The 16,261-nt window shown below is 44.0% G+C and overlaps 1 protein-coding gene across 1 annotated transcript; it reads right to left on the bottom strand.

The window, feature by feature from the left end:
- Window positions 1–3,786: 3,786 nt before the first annotated feature.
- On the bottom strand, window positions 3,787–4,329 carry LOC124694556. The gene has a single exon (XM_047227529.1). It carries the CDS (start codon window positions 4,327–4,329, stop codon window positions 3,787–3,789), a length of 543 nt encoding a protein of 180 aa, XP_047083485.1.
- Between the last annotated feature and the right edge of the window lie 11,932 nt (window positions 4,330–16,261).

The following is a 16,261-nucleotide window of genomic DNA, read 5'->3' as shown; positions in this document are numbered from 1 at the left end:
ATATGGATCCATAGGCATGCATAGGAATGTTTCCTATAAGATTGCAGTGTACTATGTTTTGGAGAAAAAATTCATCCACTCAAACCTCATGTTACAATTCCTTGCTTTTCGTATGAGTCAAACGCTACTTGAAGAAATTTCCCGTAGGTTCCAACTCATGTAAATTTAAAATGGACATTACATTCTCATCCTACTGTTTTTTTCCTATTTCTGTGTTCTAAGAATTCTACGAGTCAAACAGACCATCGCTAGAATAGTTTATATTTGTTCCTCAGAAGGTTTTTGCATATTCATCACATATGTATATAAATGAGAAGAGAAATGATCCAGTTTTCAGAGGCATCATCCCTATGGTCAATAGACATATCATCAGATTTAAATCTTTCATTTCCTTGACCATGTATATAGCTAGACCTAGTTTAAAAGAAGGCACGAGAACAGGCATGTCTAGATACTTTATGAGTGTAATATGATGACTTTCAAACTCCATGTAAATATCCAAGATAGGTAAAAACCTTAAGCTTTGGTATGCCACCACATCCCATCTACATCAACAATCTTTCAGTTTGCAAACTCTTTGACATTATTTGTTTAGCACCATAATTACTCGTAAAAACTTGAAGCATCCATAGTTTTAATGTATGGTGGCAGGACCACCATCAATAAATTTGCTATAAAATAATTGTCAAGAATGAGCAATGCCCTGATATAAGAGATAAAAAAATTCCAAAACCTGCATGAAAGTAAAACAGAAGGGATAAATAGATGTGGGTCGTCAAGGTATATTCATCTTTTGCATCCAATTTTTTTGTGTAAATTGATAGTATCAAGCAAGCGCCATAAGGAGGAGGGTGAGAGGGAAATGAGCCTGCTTCACGCCAAGGATCGAGCGCCGCCATGCTGCCTTGGTAGCAACGTGTTGGCGATGAAGGTGCATCTCGACGAGGCCAGCCCCTTTGACCACGCCGGGATGGACGACGATGAGGAGTAGACGCTCCATCGTAGGGTGCGGGATGGCGATTAGATACAGCCGTCATAGTTTAGGTTAAAAAATCTATATAATAAAAGTTGAATTTGGCCAAATGTAATGAGACCTGCCAATTTTAATTAGTGAGTCACTTATTTATGGTGCCGGTGCGGACACGTGTCTCGATGGTAGTCCGCGCGCAGCCGTATTTCCAACCAAAATTTAGTTAGTAAATGTGTTATTCCATGCCGCCACGTCAGTATGGGTTGTCTTTTCTATGTTCACGTTGGCCGAAACGGACAAGCACGCTCGATGTCGGACAACTAGAGATGCTCTAAGAGCAGGTCTAACAGACCCCGTAAAAGGGGCAAACCCGTATAATAACCGCCGGTTTGAGGGTTTCGCGTCTACCCGGCCGTCTAGCACGCCCCGTAAAAACGGCCCCCGAATCGTTTTTTGCTGTTTTCGAGTACGGGCGGGTCCTCGCCCCTACTTGTGCGGGGTGGGAGCGGGGATAGTGGGCGAAGCCAGCATCCCAATTCCGAAAGCGCGCGCGGACATTTCGGCCTCCCCACCCGTTTTCCCCGCGCGCCGCCGCCGCCACCGCGCGCCGCCGCCGCAATCCGTCGGATCCGCCGCCACCCGTGCCCCTCCGCCGTCCGCCCAGCCTCGTCGAGGTTCTTCGACGCCCGCCGCACCTCCGCCGCACCCCCGCCGAAGTTCCGCGTCCGTCCGCACCGCCACACGCCCGCCGCACCTCCGCCGCACCTCGGTGAGTATTCCGCCGCGTTCTTCTTCGTTGCCGCCGGTAAATTGGTCGGATTTGGGGCTGATGTATGGTACACCGTGGTAGATGGCTTCGGAGGATGTGCACATGGCGGATTTGGACGCGACGTCCACCGATTGGTCGTCGCTCGGATGATTCCGACATCGACGATTTGCTCAACGACGACGACACGGAGATGATGGTGCTGCTCTTCGGCTTGAAGCAAACGGAGGACCGCATGAAGGCTGCTGGATCAGCGGAAAGGATCCGTGATGGGGCGTATGTGCATTCCGCGGAACCGCGCCGTCGGCCACGAGCAGCCGATGCAAGATTACTTCGCCGAGGTACCGACCTATCCTCCCCGCCTCTTCCGTAGACGGTACCGAATGCGTAGGACTTTGTTCGAGAAAATCGTCAAAGATTGCGAGGCAAATTGCGATTATTTCAAGCAAAGAAGAAATGCTGCCCAAGTCATGGGATTTAGCCCATACCAAAAAATTTCTGCCGCCATGAGGGTTATTGCATACGGTATACCAGCAGATTATACCGATGAGTACCTTCGCATTGGTGTGCAAACAACCACGGATTGCGTGCGTATGTTTGCCAAGATGGTGATCAAGTTGTATGGAGAGAAGTATCTCCGAGCTCCAAATGAGGATGATACAAAAAGGCTCATGGAGATCAATGAAAAGAGGGGTGGCCGGGGATGCTTGGTAGTTTGGATTGCATGCATTGGACATGGAAAAATTGTCCAAAAGCATGGCATGGCATGTATTGTGGCAAAAGCCGTGATGCTACCATTGTTCTTGAAGCTGTGGCCTCTCAAGACTTATGGATTTGGCATGCTTTTTTGGATTGCCGGGGACACTCAACGATATCAACATCTTGAATAGATCCCCTTTGTTTAAAAGACTAGTTAAGGGTGATGCTCCACCTTGTAACTACAAAGTTATGAACAATGAGTACACCATGGGGTACTATCTCACAGATGGTATTTACCCTAACTATGCAACCCTTGTCAAGTCCATAAAAGAGAAAAAGGACAGGCCTTTGACAAGAAAGGAAGCTTGCTTCACCGTAAATCAAGAGGCATGCCGCAAGGATATTGAGAGAGCTTTTGGTGTCCTTCAAGCAAGGTTTGCAATTGTCGTGGGTCCCGCTAGGTTTTGGGACAAGGAAACTCTTGTTGATGTCATGACATGTTGTGTGATTCTTCACAACATGATCATTGAAGATGAAAGCGGTTTAAACTTGCCATGTTTCTATGACAATGTTGGCACCCGAGTGCAGCCCGAGAGGAACCCCGATCGGCTTGAAGCTTTTCTTGCAGCTCATCGAGGCATTGAAAATGCCGAGACTCATCACCAGCTCACCCAAGATCTGATTGATCACCATTGGCAGTTGCATGGCCAATGATTTTTTACATTCATTTCCCATTGTTGTATGTGTGAAACATTCATTTCCTATTTGTTGTATGTGTGAAACATTTGTTATTTGTTTAATTCTTCCATTAGAACATTTGTTGACATTTCCGAGAAACATTATTGTAATAATTAAGACGATTATTGTGTGATGTAAAACATTTATTTTATGTGAATGGTGTGTTGGTTCTAATATGCAATTTGTCAAAAAACCCTGTTTTGAGGGGCCAAAAACTTCGGGCGAGCTAGCGAGCCTCGTATCTCACCCCGTAAAACAGAATATTCTGTTTTACGGGGTGGGGATACGGGCTCTGCTAGCTCGCCCGAGTTTTTGGCCGGCGAAACCCGGATACAGGGCCCTCTACTCGTGTTATACGGGGCGAAAAAATACGGGGCCTGTTAGACATGCTCTAACTGTCTAAACCTAGCGAGCAGGTTATCCTAACAATAATAACTTTGTTTTGTGTTGAGCTCACCTTTTTGGACAAGAAAAAAGAAAGAAGCATGAATCCATACATACTTGAGGCACATTCAAAATCTGCGTACGTGTACTGTGGAGACTCCAACCGGCGCAAAGTAATAATGAACTCCAAAACTGATGATGTACAGTCAGAAAAAGAAAACTGCGCGCTCTACAAACGACGCAGCCGGCGGGCGGCGGGCTTCCGCACCCGGACGAGGAAGACATCATCCAGGACGGGCCCACACAGCGTGGCGTCTGACTTCATGAGGTGGTTGGAGCTCTGGAACACGACGCGCGTGGCGTTGGCGATGGCGGTGAACTCGAGCGCGGCGGGCTTGGACCCGCCGGTGCCGTGGGACTCGTACGGCACCTTGAGCGTCCCCCGCGCCGCGTACGCCTCCACCGCCAGGGAGCCGCTGCAGCCGTTGGCGGCGTCGCCGACGGAGAAGGAGAGCCTGTAGGACCAGCCGGGCACGGTGGGCACCTCCTGCAGCAGCGCGGCCTCCCTGCCGGCCACCAGCTCCACGGCGCGCGCGCCCTGCGGCACCCTGTGGTGCGGCGCGTCCACGTACTTGACCACCTTGGTGTCGGACATGACCATCCACCCCGACAGCGGCGAGTTGATGTCTTCGAGGATTGGCGGCACCAGCACGCCCCACGGCGTGCTGGGGAAGATGTACGGGCCCAGCTCGAAGTCCCCGTTCCTCAGCATGTTTCCTGGTACTACTGGAAGCCGGAGATATCGCGTAGGGTAGCGTCCCGTCAGCAGTACCGCGCCGCTCATCTGGGACTTGCCCGGCGCCTGCGCCAAGTTCCCGTTGGGTCCAACTGTCACGTGAACTAGTAGTAATCGATCCGCCCGCTGGAGGGAAGTCGCGTGCACATGCTCCAGCTGTATCCCTCTCTCGCTCCTGCAACGCCCACGCCGCCGCGTTCATACTCACACTCACGTGTTTGATCCACCCAGGATCAATCGATTCATTATGTTTATTTTCTCTCCTCTCTCTTAATTAATCGCTAGCTAGCTAGCAGCACGGAAATCGAGTGCATGCCGCTCCGTTCATCTCCTTTTCCTTTTCTTCTCCACATTGCTCTTACGTATTCAATTGTTGCACCAATTTCTGAATAATTAATGCCCGGGAGTACGAGTACTAGTTTAATAATAGTACTACAAAATATTTGCCTGCTTTTAATTAATTGCTAGGCAAATCAAATTCCACCTAATGTATCAACGAACACAAAACCCAAAAACAAGCAAAAAAAAAAAAAAATTCCTCGGTCCACGTTTTTTCGCCTTTAGCGGAGGGCATCGGAACTTCTGGTCACCGTAGTTGAAATCTCGAAAATCTCGCTTCCTCGCCGTTCCAGTTGGTTCAAACAAATATTGAATTCAATTAGTATTTTTTAGTTCCCGAACAAATAACTGAAATGCTGCCCATACTACGTGGTTAGTTCTTCGAGGCGCTTCCCACCCACCGGTCTAGCCTAATCTTAAGATGAGATAGCATCTCCCGCACGTGTTCACATTAAGTGGCACTAATCGTGTGAAACTAGCACATCGGGGCCACCGACCCAACTCTTGCTTGCATGAACTTGGGCCATTTTCAGGTCAATCATGTTCCTCTCATCTATAGTAATACAAATATGGATTAAGTCGCGCATGAGATACCCTTTTTTTTCAAAGAATTTCTAGGGCGTACATGGAGCCCGCATGTTCAAGTTTCCCTTAAACTGCGCAACCAAGGGTCAGAAACCCTTCCCCACTTCAGTGGGATTTTAAATAAACATTATAAAGTGTGGTTTGAAGTGGAAAACCAATACACACTTATTTTTAAGTGGCATTTTCTTCACAAACGGGACTATCTCGGAGGAAGGTTATGCACTTATAGAGCGAAACTTGCACATCCGGGCAATCAAGCACGCACTTGCATGAACTTGGCTCTTTTTGGCTTATCAGTCTGAGCTCACGCGTATTGACATACATAAGTTTGCTTGTACTTTCTTTTCTATGCTAGTTTACAAATTGAAACACTAGATTAATATCTTCCCTTTATTTTAGAGAACTAGGTTCATGTTAGCCAACGAGAACTCGCCTCCGAACGCCCCACCGAGCATCTAATATCTTATATGTAGGCCTCTACATTTCCAATAATAAAGGATTGCTTCGATGCGGCCTGTAACAAAGCCATTATGCCAATGCAACACATTGAAAAGGTAAATATGATTACAACGGGCATGTGACCTAGACAAAAAGGCAAACGCAAGAAAAACGAGAAAATGAGTAGCGAGACGGAAGAACCAAAGCACCCGAATATGCCACCCCAAAATGTGGAGTAGCTAGGGTTCGCTAGCCATTGAGGACTCAACGGAGATCGCATGCCCACACACCACTCCATAGGTGTCATTGAAGCGGGTAGCCATGGTCCATGTCGACCACACACATGTATCTTCAAGGCCGTTGCCTCCTCATGGGGATGCTGCTCGACATCGCCAAATGCCTCTCGTTGCACGCATGGTCACACGCGTGGCTGAGGCCCGCCTAGACCTCTACCTCGATCTTCCTTCCCAAGAAATCATTCGACTCGAGGAGTAGGTCCCGAATTCTTCGGCGACAGGTGCATATGCGAGTCAACCACCTTGCCTTGGCCGTCTTTCTCGCCTAGAAAACACTGCTAGAGAGAGAGAGGGGTAGTTGACTAGGTAGATGATTTTGTTGTACCAAATGGCACATCTTGTATATAATGACATACAATTTCGGAGCCAAGGCCCGGCATGCCCGGGCGGCTGCCCGGGCTCCAGCGCTAGAACTCCTTTTGATCGCTTAAGGAAATAGCTAGCTTAAGTAAGCATTTGTTAGGGCAAATCCTGTTCAACATGGCCATGCATTGATCTTGCCCAGGCTCGATATTTGGGCTAGCTCCGCCACTGATGACATAACTAATCAAATCTACGGGGATAGAGTATCTACGTGCCATACATGGGATCTATGCGAGCTCGCTTCTTAGAAAATATAATTTCATCAATTTCGAGAACCGAGAGTAGCTCGGTGGTAAGGCTAGCGAACGCGTAGCTTATCCACCCAAATTCAAATCTCCACCTAGAATTTCCACCTAGCGGTAATTTTGCTGGAAGATACTAATTTTAAATCAAATTATCATCCTAGAAGATGTTGGTGGTTATAACATATTTTAGTTTCGCTAAAAAAAACTTAGAACGACACATGAACGTCGTAGGCTAGCAAAACTGATAAACCCGTTCATCTCTCTCTGCAACCCACCTCGTTTTCAGCGTATCGCGTGACAATTATGTTACGGAGAGCGATGGAGGAAACCAACGCGATGCCTCCACTTCTCCCCCACGCCGCCGCCCTCGATCTCCTCTCCTCCCCTTCCCGCCGTCGACCCCTCCTCGTGGCCGCAGAGCTCCGTCTCCCCGCAGCCGAGCAACTGACTTGGACGGCGAATGACGAGCGCGTCCAAGGGCGCGCCTTTTCCCCCGCTTCGGACGGCCATGCATGCTGCATGGCTATCCGGCGAGGCCGCCTCCCATTACCGGCGACCGCTGATCTTCTCCGACCTTCTGCTTCTGCCGTTGATCCGTCGACTGTTGCCTCCATCAGCCTCCTGCTCGCGCGCATCTGAGCGGGGGACCAAAGGGGGTGCAGCGGCCTTCGAGGAGCCACCGGGTTCGCGCAAAGCTGCGGAACGGAAGGCACCACGAGGACGCCGTCGAGCTGAAGGAACACGCGCGCCGCTGCACCGCTCTCAGTTCTGCTCTGGTCCACGTTATTTTTATGTGGTATGCTGTGACGCAGCATGTTGAGGTCTCTGCTGTGAGAAGCTGTATTGCTGCCGGTGACCACCTACACGAGCGGCTTCCGGCGGCCACATCTTTGAACTCCTTCAGGCGACCACGACTCCGAGATGCTGCTGACGGCCAACTATCCAGTAAGCTGCGGCCGGTGAGCTCCCTGTTGTTTTTGCGAATTTTTTAGCTCCCTGTTGAACTGAATACGTGCATCGGCGCGCAGTAGAGAATTCGTCCATGTATAGATGTAAACTTGTTTAAGCTCGATGAGAACTTACGTACGGGCATAGGTAGTGTGTATTGCATAGGCACCGGTATGTGCTAAATTGTTTTGGTTGCTTGCTGTTTGTTATGCATATGCATTGCTGAAGTCTTGCATATTTTTCAGGTTCGAATGATCAAATCTCATGAGTCGGGGGAGATGAAGGGCCCCAAGCAGGGGTCTGGGGGGGTGCATCGGAACTCGGAAGGGGAACCGGGTGGAGGAGGAGGCACTCCGGTGGCTGCAGATCAACTTCGCGGCCTACGTCAAGAGTAGCGCCACTCCTGCCAGTCTCTCCACTGCGAGGCCCTCTTGCGTGCCAGGTTACCCACACCACCATGTTCTCTGTTTGCTTTGGTATATGTTGCTGTCATGTGTAGTTCCACGCTTGTTTCTGGGTTTGAGTAAATGGAGTGTGGCAAACCGTATTGAATTTTATGCCAGGTTCCAAGATTACCCTGTCATGTTCATGATTGAATTGATCGCCCCTGTTTTTGCATTCCACGTGTAGATGCGTGGAGGTGGAGATACATTCGTAATGATCAAGAATGGAAACGTTTGCTATACGAGACTCTATTCATTTCGTTGTGTGAAGAACAACCAAAATAACTTTTTTTTTGGCTTTGCTTCAGTATTTCTACAACTGAATGTATGATTGATGAAAATCTTGTAATAAAATGCAACTGCCACTTCCTCTAATTTGTGAGTATGTTGACATAATAACCTTGTGCTAGCCGTAAGACATTCGGGAGATCTATTCCAGATCAGCTACCAACTTATATACTGCCTCTGTTTACAAATTTGCTGCCACTTTTGTACACCTTTATTTTCTTCTTGCCATTCAGAACTGACCATCATTTTTTTGTTTTAGTACAAGAATAGAGAGGTGGAGGACTAGATAATGGAAGTTGCAGCCTGCATCTGGATGCATCTCTGGCTGCACGTTTTTCCCCGGTCTTGGATGCCTCTGTATCCTGACACAGTGATGGTAGGCTGGCGGTGATCTAGCTTGCTGGCATCCACTTCGTCCAGGTGGTCGCAGAAAGGACCACCACTGCTACCTTGCCGCCGACATCATTCAGGACCTTGTCGACATCGACAAATCGAATTTTCTGCTTTGTTTGTTATCACTAGTCCTGAGTTTATAGATGTGTTTGTGTAGCTAACCATTGATTCCTGCAGAATTGTAAGAGCAGAGATGGTAGTAACTTGATTGCAGCAATATCAATGATATAGAGTTGCTTATCTGAGCTAGTTTTATTTTTTGGTTCATAAAGGTCTAATCTTTTAGTTAATGAACCGTATGTAAATTGGATGTACTCTATGAATCAAATACTTTGGTGTAGATATCAGCTACAAACTTGTATACTACCTGTAGTTGCAATATTTCGATTTCATGACATGCACAAACTTGCTGTAATTTTGGTATTCCTTGTTTTCTGCTTGCCACCATCAATTTTTTGTTGTTGTCCAAGGATATTGAGGAGGAGGACTAGATGAATGTGTCAGCTCTATCTTTATATTGTAACCGACTAACCGGGTACCAACTCTATTTTAACAATGAAATTAACAAGGCATTTGTCCCTGCCATTTCCCCAAACCGAATATGCAAAACACCGCATTACCGTGCTCCCATTTTGGAGGTTAAGAACTCAATCTCCAATCTTGCATGACCCTGCACATAGTATTAATAAAATACAAATTTTGTTGAATATGTTTGGGTCCTGAGAGCTCTTCCTTGGCAATTCATTTATGTTCGTGATTTACTTCGTTCATATTGGATTTAGTGTAAGTTTTTATGATTTTATTGCCTAATTAATTTAGGATCATCAACTGATTCGTAGCAATTAACTTCTCTGTTTGAAAGTTCTCTAAGTCGAGCATTGAGACTCTGAAGCTAATACTTTTCCATATACTGACATGCACCTATTTATTTATTCGACAATATTTCTAGCTTGTAGTAGAAACACTTGTTTTGTTTATTATTTTTTTATCTAAAGGACATGTATTAGTTATTGATATATCTTTTACGAGCTGCAGTTTGCTAGAAGTTTGAGTCTTTCTTGTAATTTTGCTGACAGCCACTCCAAAATGTAACTGATGGCATGCCCATTCGCTAATACATAGTGTTCTCGTAGTCATCACACTTGCCTAACTTGTGAATTATTTGTGTTCCGATTCTATGTTTTCAGACATTCTCCTCTTGGAATTGAGCATATGGTAGCCTCTGTTCAATCGAACATTATGGAGGTTGAATCTTCAGATATGGAAATGCAAGGTTGAGCACTGGTTTGTCATTTTTCTCAGATTTTTTCTGTTCTTGTTTCTTGCTTTGAAATCACATATATATTGATTTAATTTGCAATACTAGAGTATTTCCTTTGCACTAACATTTGATGCATCTTTAATGGAAGTTTTAGAAGCCTGAGCATAGGAGGTTGTTGTCTGATGCATGACTGAAGTGTGGCTTTCTTCTTCGACTCTGTGGTTCTTGTTAAGGTTCTTGTTCCACTCCTATACTCTCTGTGTGCTGTGTGTGTGGATGTACTGAGTTCTTGGTTAGATCCAGGTGATGAATGTGTATGTTGCTAGGTTCAAACTTAGCTCAGAGAAGCAAAGTTAGTTTTAGCTTGTATGTTATTCTTAGGTGTAGGACAGTTGCATTTGGTGTTGAAAATGCACAAAGTGATAGCATATCCCTGTTTTGTGATTCCGGTTAAATGGTTTCCTCTTTATTCCAATTTCCAAGATGTGTATGTGTTGTGTACATTGCCAGATATTCAACTCAGCTCAACCTTAGTGTTGGGCAGTGCATTTGTGTTCAGCATCATTTCCTAATGCTATTGTACATCATGTTGACAAAAAAGAAACAGAGGTTTCTTGGTGTAAATATGATGCTGATCCTAGTGTTGGACAGCGCATTAATGTTCCTAGTATATATTTGATCAAAATCAAGTGGTGTTTAATGTTGTAGTTAGTGATAAATGAGTGAATGATACTAGCTTATCTATCGAATAAATGATGTACTTTTGTTTCTTCTTTGCTGATGCAACGCTTTTGCTTTTATTCAGGGTTGATGGGTGGCTGCGGACGACAGCTAAAGCTAGCACAAGGAGGCGGTGGCAGGGATGGTTCAGGAGGGCACCCACTTGGATGACTTGATCTCCAGCTAGATGTCATCGGAACAGACGAGGGGACTACATCATGCGGGTGACTCCCTATTGCTGTCTCAAGATGGGAATGGTTCGGGTCAACCCATCGTGTCATTGGCCAACCCAAAATATCGAGGCTGTTGGGGCACTTGGGTTTGTCTCGTGGAGGAGTTGGTCCAGCGGAGTCGGCACTGCCTGGCCCATTGGGTATGCATGGTTGACCCAGTCGCTTTGACTCCCTCGACTAAGCCCTAATCGCTGATCTCGTCCATGTACCGTCCCCGCCCCCCTACATGTCTCCTGCTCCTCCTGCTTGATGTCCAGCTCATGTATCTTGTCGTCCAGTTCGTCGTTCCTCTAGCCACTCAGCTCGTCATTGTCCAGCTCCTTAATTTGAAGGCTCGTGCTTCCCTGGTCTGCTTCCCCTTCCCCGAGACGCAACCAAGGACATGTGATACTTACCTTGACATGCTCCAGTGATTGTGGCTTGGTGTTTGACCTGCTCCGGTTCTTGATAGATTTAACATCCATTACATGCACAGTTTGGCACAAAAGCTAAGAATCGGCAGTAGGGGTATCCGTTTTCTTTCTGGTTCAAGAGACTCTACACTAATGATATAAAAGTCTGGTGTCTCAAGGCAGATGCTTTACTTGCACCATTTTAATATTGTGATTCTCCATCTTAACATACTGAAGGTTTTTGCCTTGCTTTTCTTCAATGAGGTTTTGGGTTTCGGAAATAAAAGTTGACATTCTTGGCTTCTATCCTTCACTACGCACACTGAGATGCAATTCCCTAAAAAAGACTGAGATGCAATTGTACAAAATAGCTGCACTGCGCACATGGCTGCAGACATGGCCAACTCAGATGCAACTATTGTTCTTATTGTGTGGTTTATCATCCTAAACAGATTCTGTTGTTCATAATGGATTTTCCGTTCTCATCAGTAGTGCCATAATAGTTGTATTTTGATTTCATCTAGAAAGCTACTGAACATCTGATCCAAATGAGTTCTTTTTTTGGCGCAGTTATCAAGAATCTTTTCAAAAACTCAAGTTTTCCACTCTATGTTAAAGATTTACCTGCCGCTCTAGATAATCTAGTAGGACCACAAATACTATAAAATTTGGGAGGATTAATCATGTACAAAGGATCCTATGTTATGATTATAAAATTATGATTGACTCTTGTATCTTTTCTGCTTGGTGTGGAATATATATTGGCTTGGTTTGTCATCTGGTATAATGACTATATTCATATATGTGGTCAAATGAACAATATGTTTCTTCATGAGTTTGGTTACTTCTGTTTTTTGTGATGACCATCAGGTTGGGCACTAATGTTTAGTTTCTTGTCCATTTTAGGAAATCATCATTTTCTGATAGATGAACTGGTTGCTCTTGACCTGATTAGATGAACTGGTTGTGAACTGGTAGCTATCTCCAGTCTGACCTGATTTTGAAAAAAAATGAACTTATATCTAAGGGTGGTTTAGAATGCTTGAATTTCACAGAAATTTCACAAGTAAAACGATTTGATAGACGTTTGGAGGTTTAATCATGCACTAAGGTATCTATATTATGATTAATAGTAAGTTATGTCCTTTGATAGACGTTGTAACATTATGCAAACAACATAGTTGATTCTACTCAATTGCCATACGCACTATTTCTTGTTTTTAAGTTTCTCTTTGAATATTCGCTCACTACAATGAGCCATGACACCATGATCTTGAGTTTGTAATTGTAGATCATGAGGGCACTAAAACAAGTGAGGGCAATGGACTTTGAGAGATGAGAAAACAAAGTCATGAAAGTCCTGATATGTTAGAACATATGAATTTCTGAGGTTTGCTATTAGCTTCTTCTAAATTTGCTCCGAATATTTCTACTATGGAGTATGGAGTTATTGTTGCTTGCAATCATGTACAGTTTTTATTTGGTCTGGCTCATTAGTCCCCTGTAAACATTGAATATTTCATATTCTTAGGTAACAACCTTGATGTTCTATCATAATTTTGTTTAGATATTCGCTGAGCATAAACACAAATGATAACACTATTTTTCCATGGCTATAACATTCTAAAAGGCTTGTATATTTATATTACATCTAAATTTTGGGTCGGCCCTAGTAGGGTACCCATTGGGCCAGCGGGGCCACAATATTTTCTCGGAATGGGTAGACCCATGGGCCCTAGAATTGGCCTTGAGGCCACAGGGCCAGGTCCAGGCTGGCCAATTCCCATCCTGATAATTTTGTGACTGCCCGTTGTTGTGTAGATGGATTTTTAGTTTTTCTGTATGTATCTAAAAGATTGTCGGTTCCCTCAAGTTTGTAGGTTGATGAAAGGATATTTAAGTCTCTACTAAAATTTGTGTTTTTTTGTAGTTTCGTAGCTTTTGATGGCTAGTTATTGCTGAATTTTTTTGCAACAGGTTACAACCATCTAATTATTTGCTTAGGAATTGATGGTAGCTTATCTTTCTAATAAACGAGGAGTGGAAATCCTGTTACTAATTCAGGAGTAGTAATGTTCTAGTAGGTTTTGGTTATTAATGAGAAGCAAACAGAGCTCAATCTCAAAATACCCTAACTATATGTCTCGATTTTCCTTCAATTTTCTATAGAAATATGCTGCTAGTAGATTTACGTATTCCTAATGGTAGTAGTGTTCTCTCGTCCCACTATATATTTTAGTTTGTATCTTGTATGTATTTAGGTTATCCAGAATCAATACCGCAAGATAAGGCAGTAGTATTTCTACTTACATCAACTCTTTAATTTTATCACTATTCTTGTCTAACTATTATCTCTACATGGATGGTGCCTTGGAGCTGAAAAATTGGTGGCAGGTTCAGGAGGACTTACTCCACTTGGCCACCGGGGACAAGAATGTCTACGATAATTAGGTGCCCCCGCTGCTTTTTCTGGAAAAAGAACACTTCCAATTTTGTAGGTTGGTAGCTGAATGGCTAGTCATTGTTCAAAGTTGTAGTATCTGTTGATCAAGGAAAGCATGCATAACTGTTTTACAACATTGGGTATACTTATCCACTTTCATGGCATGGTGGCTTGTGCAATTTTTAGCAATGGAGATGCATTGGCAAAGATGGAGATGCATTGACTACAAAATGGGTAAGTAGCCATGACGACAGCATGTTGAATTCTTGATGGATGCATGATTCAGGCTCAACTCTGCATTCTGTAGTCAGCTACCACTTGTTGCCAGTAGATGTTTCTAGTCTTGCTGTGTATACACTGTGATCTGTCTATACTTCCTGATAACCTATCATGTGTAATATGTTGGCCATACTTTGTTTTTATTGCCCAAAGTTTGGTTGCCAGTAGGTATACCTGACTTATTTTGTCCCATAGTTGTTCAAACCCTGATGATGATTTCAACCAGCTACCGGATGGTACTATCACTTGGAAGTTTTAACATGGTCTAATATGTAGAACTGAAACATCACTTCCCTGCTCAATAGAATAAGCCCATTAGTCCGTTTAATGTTCATAGGTATGTCTGTAGTACTACTAGCCAACAAACATGTGATTATGTGAATCATCAATTTGATATTTTGCACAACTTGTAGCGATTCAATTCGTCTTCGAGATATTTCAGCTTCAAAGTAGTTTGATATTCCTAAATTGTTAGCATTTTAGGACACATGCGCTGATCTTAGATTGGTTAGGAGTGGCTAGGTTTAATTGTTTCCATGTCTAGATAAATATGCTGCTGATTCTACTGTATATTTGATCGAAATGTTGTGGTGTTCAGTGTCATTGTTTGTGCTAAATAAATGAACAATTCTAGCTTATCTATCTTGTCCGGTACATGAGGAGTGGCAACGATTTGGATAGTGTTTACTTGTGATTGTCATTATTTGTCACCATCATTTTTCTTTTAATGATGCTACACTTTTATTTTTCTTCAGGGTTGATGAGTGGGTGTGTTTGTGGTATAGTGAGCCCAAGGCGGCGGTGATGGCGAGGAGGGGTTCGGGAGGGCGCCCACCGAACTTGCTCTCCAATTGGACAATGCAGCCCGGGGACGAGGACCTACAGGTTTTGCCTCCCACTTCTGCCTATCCTACATGATGATATGTTGTGGATGCCATTTTTGTGCATTGTTACAGATCGCTGGTTGGTGTGATTAAGTCTGGAGCTAGTTTTCTCCTAAGTAACACAATTTTTTTAACTTCTATGTGTGTAGATATGTCGAGTGTTTGATTTTGGCAAATAAATGAGATTGTTGCTGCTTAGGTCGTGTATGCTAGTTCAATAATACTAGCACGTATGTATCTATCTAGTAAATGATGAAATGTCTCTTCTGCACTATTTATTTATCTCTTTTAAGGAGAAGCATACAGTAAATAAGATCTTGTTTTTTTTTGTCTTGGTATGTAGTTATGATTGGCTAAAAAGTAATAAAGGGGGATGTCATATGTATGGTATACATCTTTCTTAGCATGATCTATGATTTTCGGTAGGCCAGTTCAAATTGAGTTTTGATGAATCTCCATATTAATTTTTGTGGAGACCGCGTTCGACATATGTGAAGTATCTATCCTTTGAGTAGATAAATGTTGCGCTTCCTGTAAGCTTAAGAAAGTCACAGCTAACCTCTCGAGAGACATTGTTCCAGCCATATTTGAGTAGATAAGTGTTGGTTGGCATAGTGTCTTCTCTGACTAGCATTGTTCCAGCCATATGTGTTACAGATTGTTCAGTGTTCAAAACTACAAAAGTAAAAAGGTTGTATGTGCATCCTTGCAAATTCTCCTGATTGTCATTTCCATTCTTTATTTTCATATCTCTAAAGTTGCAAATGATATTCGTTTCAGGGAATGGTTGCTGGCCATGTGTGTTACTTCCTGGAAGATGTGTATCCTCAGATGACTGGCTGATGTCCTCTGCAGATGTCGTGCCTGCAAAGGGTCCTCTTTAGGTGAATGTTGCTTCTAAATGTTTGTATGTACATGTGTCCTATTCAGGTTCTAAATACTCGAGTATATGTGTGGTCTTGGAATGAATTTGATTGCACGTGAAAACTGCATAGAAAATGATTGTCTAGTATCTTTGGCTTAGTTGATTTTCTCATAGAATTCCTAGTTCTTCTTCCAAGCGCAGGATAACCCCAAGGGGTTGTGGGTTTTTTTCTACCAATGGGGGCTTTCCCTTCACCGCCCCCATGGGGGTGGTCCACAGGGTTCATAACTACCCCTCTTACTACGGGTCGTTTACCTAGCCAACACTTAGATCCGGCTCTACCCAAACTTTTTTGGTTCACCCCAACATTACCCACTTGTCCGACTGTTGCTAAGCAGTTTTTATTTCTATAAATCAGAAATCTGACATTTTATTTTATGGAATGGAAGAAAATCAAAAGGATTTAGTTCATATTCACGAAGTCCTAAATTTT

This window comes from Lolium rigidum, chromosome 3 (genome assembly GCF_022539505.1).
Source record: "Lolium rigidum isolate FL_2022 chromosome 3, APGP_CSIRO_Lrig_0.1, whole genome shotgun sequence".
NCBI lineage: Eukaryota > Viridiplantae > Streptophyta > Magnoliopsida > Poales > Poaceae > Lolium > Lolium rigidum.
Note: the sequence above shows the minus strand (reverse complement) of the source record. Positions and strands in the feature narration are given on the sequence as shown.